General features: G+C 35.4%; 1 protein-coding gene across 1 annotated transcript; it reads right to left on the bottom strand.

Annotated features, from left to right (window-relative positions):
- Positions 1-540: 540 nt before the first annotated feature.
- On the bottom strand, positions 541-5,414 carry LOC101692487 (olfactory receptor 51F1-like). Its single transcript, XM_004768235.2, has 3 exons — positions 5,372-5,414; positions 4,409-4,440; positions 541-1,455 (listed from the first exon to the last, which is right to left on the bottom strand). Exons 1-3 carry the CDS (start codon positions 5,412-5,414, stop codon positions 541-543), a joined length of 990 nt encoding a protein of 329 aa, XP_004768292.2.
- Positions 5,415-7,554: the final 2,140 nt, after the last annotated feature.

Raw genomic sequence — 7,554 nt, 5'->3', positions numbered from 1 at the left:
AGAATTTTGATCAAGTGCTGGGTAATATAAGTAAAAAAAAGGGGGGGTCATTTGTAAGAAAATGTCTTACACATACAAAATGAATTAAATGGCACTTAAATTGTTCAGATGTTTCTTGAGATACAAACTGAGGGTTGCTGGAGGGGAGGGGGTGGAACTGACTTTGTTAGAGATAGGAATGGTGTATGAGAAATAAACATGGAAAAGATGCTTATTGGTTTCTTATTAAATTTTATTTGTGCTGGATATTTGGAAAATTAATTCAAAGTGAATGATGTGTAGTTTTGATAGAAAGAGTAGAGAGATAGGAAGTGAGTTATCCATCTATAGGAATAGGGTAACTGAGAGACACTGAGAATCTGACTTAGTATTTTGGTGGTAGAAAACATAAGATTGCCCTAGATAAGACTAACAGCATTGTGGAGACATTTGAATCATATGACACATAGCTACACCCAACTTTAAAATTGCATGGATTATAACTCCAATTTATGATCAAATTTTACTGATTTGAAATAGGTCTTCATGGGTCAGTAATTGTTAAATATGAGTTCGCTTAGAACACACAAGTTTGAGCACAGCTCTTTGAATCTGCTTTGTTTTCACACTATAGATGATGGGATTCATCACAGGGGGAATGAGCAAGTAAATATTAGCAATCAGTGTGGGCACATATGGTGGAGAATGTTTTCCAAACCTGTGAACAAAAGACAGGCTGATTAAAGGGATGTAGAATATGGCCACAGCTGTGATATGAGAAATGCAGGTGCTGAAAGCCTTTTTTCTCTCCTCTGGGGATGCAATGTTGAGAACTGAGCGAATGATCAGGACATAGGAAAGCAGGATAAAAATAGAGTCCACTCCAGCAGTAGAGATGATTGCAGTTAGTCCAAATGCACTGTTGATCTTTGTGTCTGAACACGAGAGCTTCATTACGTCAGGGTGGAAGCAGTAGGAATGATGGAGCACATGGCTTCGGCAGAACGATAGACGCTTGAGAAGCAAGACCAGTGGTGTCAGAATGACAGTTCCCCTGGTAATGACTGCCAAACCAATCTGTGCAATCCTTGCATGAGTTAGAATGGTGGCATATCTCAATGGGTTGGAAATGGCCACAAAACGATCAAAAGCCATAGCCAGGAGCACTGAAGATTCCATGAAAGTGAAGAGGTGAATGAAGAACATTTGTGATAAGCAGGCATTAAAGCTGATCTCCCGGGCATTGAGCCAGAATATTCCTAGTACTGTCACCAATGTAGAGATGCATAAGCCAATGTCAGTGGTGGACAGCATGGAAAGGAAATAGTACATGGGCTCATGGAGGCTTGGCTCAGTGAAGACCACGAACAGGATCAGGGTATTCCCAGAAAGAGCAGTTAAATAGAGGCAACAGAAGGGGATTGAGATCCAGGCATGGGCCCATTCAAGTCCAGGGACGCCAGTCAAGAGGAAAGTAGGGAAAGTAGAATTATGGAAAATTTGCATTATGATCTGCAGGAGCTGAATTCTCTTGTCAAATCTTGATTTTCTAAATTTAGAATTTTAAAATTATGTTTAAAGTTTAATACACATTTATAAATTGCTCAAAACTTTAGAGTACAGCTTAATGAGTACAGCTTAATGCATCTCTATGCACTCATATAATTACTTTCAGGATAACTGATAGAACATTACTAGCAACCCAGAAGGCTTCCCAACGCCTCAACCTCAGCAATATCCTCTCCCATTGTAACCATTATTCTGACTTCTGTTACCATAATGACTTTTTTCTGTTCTTGATCTTGAGATAAATAGAATCATGCTGTATGTTCTCCTTGCATCTGGCTCCTTTCACTCAATATTCTGTCTGTGGGATTCATCATTGAAATAAGATATTTAATTAAGTTCAATTTAATTTCATACTCAGGTAAATTGTCTTGTTATTTATCACTTAGTAATTTGGACTCATCAATATTTTTGTTACTTTTTTTATCCTTCAGCTAGACTATAAGTTTATACTTATTAATATGGTTTCATGAGAATAGAGTTTATTTTCAGCTAAACTTTGCTTAGTATAATTCTTTCCTCATAGAAGATATTCAACATGTTTTTGCTAATTTCTATTTTATTTGCCCTCCCTAAAATACTCTAATGATGAGTAGGAATAAGCCCCAGGAAATAATTTTGCCTTGCAATTTTAGAATTATTAAACTCATATTGTAAGTGAAAATTTACTTTAACTTAGCAGAGAAGCATCTTTTTTCAGGGTATCCTAAGAATCCACCATAGATAATGCCAGTTCATCCTGTCTCATGACATATGTTTACTAGAGGGAACTGAGAAAAGAGGCTTCAGTGCCAGGGATCTGAAGCTTGGTACTCTTCTTAATTTGTAAACTAAAATACTGCCTTGTTTACCATTATGGAACCTGCCCATGTCAATGAGAGAAATGATAATCTTCTTTTATAGCATGTATGCCCTGGTCTTTAATCTGACTTTTGATTTCTTATAGAATTATTTGGATATATATTATGTGAATAATAAGAAGATGTTCCATACAATTATCTAAGTGTTTTACATAGCTTACTTCATTTGAACCTTGGACAAACCTAAGGAGAAGTATTTTTATTTGTTAGATGCAGAAGGTGAAGTTCAGAAGTTTGGATTAATAGCTGAAGGTCATAAAATATGAAAGAATTGATGTTGGCAATCAGAGAAAAGACTTTAGAACCTTTATTATTAACAACTGCACTGCACTGCACTTTTCAGTGATAATAATAATGATACAATTCTAGTTCAATAATAATATTATACCCTATCAATTAATAAGGCAAATGTGTTAGAGATATCTATGTTTGCAAATCTCTCAATTATTTAATGTTTCTATGGTTCAGAGTCAAAACAATTTTATGTCAGACTACATATGTATTGTATGATATGTAAATAAACTAATGAGACTTAATTTTAGCAAATTGTAAGTTCTTAAGCATATTATCAGAGGCTATAATTTAAGTTAATCCGTTGCATGTTATAATTTAAATTAATCCATGGTGGAGTGCCTGGGTGGCTCAGTTGGTTAAATGTCCAACTCTTGGTTTCAGCTCAGGTCATGATCTCAGGGTCGTGTGATCAAGCCCTGCATCCAGCTCTGGGCTCAGCATGGAGTTTCTCTCTCCCTCTACCCTCCACATTCATGCTCTCTCTTTCTTTCTAAAATAAATAAACACATCTTAAAAAAAAAAAAGGACTAGGATATCCATTGTTCCTTTAGTAGCCATCCCTGATAATTTCTATTAAATTCTATAAATTCTATTATGCTTATTTAAATACAATTTTATGATCTAATTGATTTCATAACTTACTTATGGATATAGATAAAAACTAGTTTGATTATTTCAATGAACAAAATGTCTATTTCTCCATTTTAATTCCATAGGCATTCTATAAACAATGTTTTTATTCATTTATTTTCTTAATTTAGCATACTTTCCTTTATCCTAGGCTAAATCCCCTATATATTAGATCCACGTATTTAATTTTTATTTTTCTGCTTAAATATCTCAGCGTCAACTGGAGCACAACATGATTGCTTCTGAATTAGTCCTCAGAGATCCCACAACTTATATGTTCTGTTTTCCTCATTTTGATAGTAACTCTGTACATCTGAAAATCTGTGGTGACTTGATGTATCAGGTTGCCTGATCCAGAAATCTGAATGTACTTCCACATCCCATTTGTTGATCATTCATTTCTGTTTGTACTGCCACTGTTCATAATTCATACAGCATATTTCTCTCAGAATTTTCTAAGATTTAAATAGGCTTCCATTTTTTTAAAAATAGGCTTCCATTTTTAAAGTAACTCTAGCTAGTATTACCTGAGACAGTTTCTCCTAATTTTCTGTTACATTTTCCAAAAAGCTAAAAGATAGAAGGAACAGACCAAAGAAGTACTAATGTTAAAACTAATAGCCTACATCAAAGATATCTGGAGGGTGATTAACTCCTAACTAAGGAATATGGAGATCAACTGAGTCAAAATATACGACAGCACTTGAGCAATCAAGAAGGTAAAACAACTCTATTCTTTCAAGAAGGAGAATTGAAAGTCCTATTTTCTAGATTACTAGTCATTTCATATAAAAAAAGGTCTAGAATTATATCCTGCTGCTGAGGAAAATCAGTTACCATCACATGATGGTCTGTCAAAATGATGAATAACAACACAATCTTTCTAGAAAGCAAAATGCTATTCCCATGATTGAAAATGTCATGGGTTCAATTAATTACTTTATTTATCCCTTCACAGAGAACAATTTGAGAGAGTCCTTTATTATATCTTTCTAAACTTAGGAACATCTGTGGTATGTTACAAAGTTAACCACCTACATGGAGGGGAAACAGTTGCTGCACCCTCTGAACATGCTGACCTGGGAGACACTTCCATTTCCATGTCTGGGGCCTGGGATGAAATATGCACTAGGTGAAAGATCAGAGGACCAGTGAAAGGATAGCCCTAGTATTCTTGGTGAGAAGAAGAATTAATATTGAGCCAGGGTCTTTGCCACATATCTCTACCTGTTATTGCTTTAATTGAATAGCACCATTAGTAGGCTTCTAACTTTTTGGTAAGAAGGCTTTAGTACAGAGTGAAAGTTCCCTTAGACAGACATAATAGGACCAGTGTGTGAAGCCAGGTCTGTCTGACTCTCTAGGTATGCTCGTTTCACTGTACCACATTGCTCCTGGTGTTCAGAAAAAATTAAAAAAGAAACAAATCAGATTGCTGCAGTCTTAAGAAACTGAATGGAATAAGAGTGCTGCAGTAAGTGTAAACCCAATTAGAAATATAAGTAAAACAATAGAGAGGATGTACCAGTGATTTGGGGTTTTGGTCATTATATGTGTCAGGAAATACAGACATAGAAGAAGCACAATTTTTCTATGATTAGCTAAACAAATGAGAACACAGTGTTTTTACAGAATTTGGAATTTCTGATTATGGATCAGGTTCTTGGAAATGAACCATACAGTGGAGAATAAGTATAATCAGTGGCTCTGATCAGAGACTGGAGATGGGGAGAGTAGGTAGGGAGAATCTTACCTTTCAAGATGTGGAGAATAGAGAGGATACAAATAAGATGTTGAAGGGGTAAAGCCAGAGACTAAGTGAATTATTGTCTTTAACTTCACTTCCAAGAAATTCTTCCTTGTGTTTATCTAAGCTAAATTACTCATGATGGATTAGAATTTTATCATCAGATGCATTTTATTATAGACACAATCAAGGACTGGTTCTGATCTGAGCAGCTGCTTGACTGGCCTTTATAGACAGGGAGGAGAACTTCTTTTACCCTTATTTAAAGTGGACTATATGAAGGTCACCTACTTACCTCTATGGAAAATTTTTATAAAGAACGGTGATGGTGTAGTCATTTACCCATTTGGGATAAATACACCCTTGGGGAATTTCAGTGCCATTCTATTATGCTTCAACTCTCTGGTGCCAGGAAATGTCAAGGTGGAGAATTAAAAAAAAAAAAAATGTTGACATGGTAACTCTGTGTTTATGTGTTTTAATTAAAAATGAAATTGAGGGGTGCCTGGGTGGCTCAGTGGGTTAAAGCCTCTGCCTTCAGCTCAGATCATGATCTCAGGGTCCTGGGATCGAGCCCAGCTCAGGTCATGATCCCAGGGTCCTGGGATTGAGCCCCGAATCGGGCGGTCTGCTCAGCAGGGAGCCTGCTTCCTCCTCTCTCTCTGCCTGCCTTTCCACCTACTTGTGATATCTCTCTCTGTCAAATGAATGAATAAAATCTTAAAAAAAAAAGAAATTGAATCATTACTTTGAACATGGATACAACATTTAAGAGGAGGAGCCAATATTCTTGATTTTTATTCTATGTGTTTCTTGTAAATAATCTATTATACAGATTTTTTTGCACAATGAAATGAAATAAATACTTTGAAAGTATCTCAGGTAGTAACATAGTGCCAAGTACTCAGAACATATGAATGAAATATTTGTTAAAATGAGCAAATATTTGTTAAACTGATTCCTACAATTCAGAAGCAAACAGTAAAATAAAATAACAAAGCCAAGGGGTTCCATGAAGATTACCCTTTTAGTAGAAGGAAGATTTGTCAGCATAGCCCATCAGATTGAAGCAACTCCAGTTGAGGAAAAGAAGGAGATTGGCTCTTCTTCAGGGACTATGTTAATTAATGTCTGTTTTCCAAGTAATTTCAGGTATACTATCTTATTTGGTCTTAGTTGTTCAGGCTAAAACAAATATTTTCAATTTACCTGACATATACTGATAATCAAAGTACTTGACACAAAATCAGTGGTCAATAGTGTTTGTCAAATTAATTTATCCCTTACTCTTTCATATCTATTTCACAGTCTAGAAAAAAGAATCATAAATAAGCAAAATAGAAGCCATTTTATTAAACTCTAGTTTAGTTGATGATTAGGCTAATTAGCTAATAAAGTTGGTTGAATATAGGAGTCATAAAAGTAATTTTAACCTACATCGAACATTTTATTTTAACCTGACACTTATGTGTATAATTTATTCATCATTGTTTTATGTGGAGTTAGGACCTTTCAATGTAGTTCTGCAAATTGCAATTTTATATTATCTTTCTAAACTGTATTTTTTTTTTCTAAAGATTTTATTTATTTATTTGACAGACAGAAATCAAAGTAGGCAGAGAAGCAGGCGGGGTGGTGGGGGGGGAGGTGGGGAGGCAGGCTCCCTGCTGAGCAGAGAGCCTGATGCGGGGCTTGATCCTAGGACCCCAGGATCATGACCTGAGCCGAAGGCAGAGGCTTTAATCCACTGAGCCACTCAGGCACCCCTGTAAACTGTATCCTTAATACACTGTATAAAATTTCCATTATAATAACTATGATGGTGAAGGAAAAACAAGTAGCCCACAGGGCACTTGTTAAGGGGAAATGAAGACTTGCTAATTGGAGAAAGAGCTGAGTGTTCAACTGGCTGCTAGCATCAGTCAATATGTTTTACAGAGGGAATATATATTACTATGAAATTTAGCAAGTTTATTCAGTAGAACTTTCGTGGAAATTTTTTTGAACCATTTTATTGAGGTTTGATTGACATATAAAGAGATATATATATTTAATATTTATAATTTGATGGATTTGGGAGTAAGCATACAACCATGAAACCATCATCATCATAAAGGCCATATAAATATGTGTCAACTCCAACGTTTTCTCCCACCCTCTTTAGTATTATTATGTGTGTGTATGTGGTAAAGCACTTATCATAATACCTCCCCTCCTAGCAAATTTTAAGTATACAATACAGTATTATTATATATAGGTTAACAGGTATGTGAAAAGATGCTCAACATTAATAATCATCAAGGAAATGGAAATCAAAATCACAGTGAGATATCACTTCACACTTATTAGGATGCCTACTTTAGGGAAAAAAAAACAGCAGCAAAAAACAAAAGATAACAAATGTTGGTCATTTTGTGGAGAAAAGGGAACACTGGTACACCATTGGTGGGAATTTAAATTGGTACATTGTAGAAAACA

Source organism: Mustela putorius, unplaced genomic scaffold (genome assembly GCF_011764305.1).
Source record: "Mustela putorius furo isolate JIRA1106 unplaced genomic scaffold, ASM1176430v1.1 tig00003987_pilon_pilon_pilon, whole genome shotgun sequence".
NCBI lineage: Eukaryota > Metazoa > Chordata > Mammalia > Carnivora > Mustelidae > Mustela > Mustela putorius.
This window is presented reverse-complemented; position numbering and strand designations above follow the sequence as displayed.

Bases quoted from the DNA above. Each gene is read 5' to 3' on its own strand.
- LOC101692487 (XM_004768235.2), bottom strand. From the start codon at position 5,414: ATGACTACACCATCACCGTTCTTTATAAAAATTTTCCATAGAG. The intron at 4,441-5,371 runs GTAAGTAGGTGA...ATTTCATCCCAG, and splicing joins TATAAAAATTTTCCATAGAG to GCCCCAGACATGGAAATGGA. The intron at 1,456-4,408 runs GTCAGCATGTTC...TCTACTTTCCCT, and splicing joins GAAATGGAAGTGTCTCCCAG to ACTTTCCTCTTGACTGGCGT.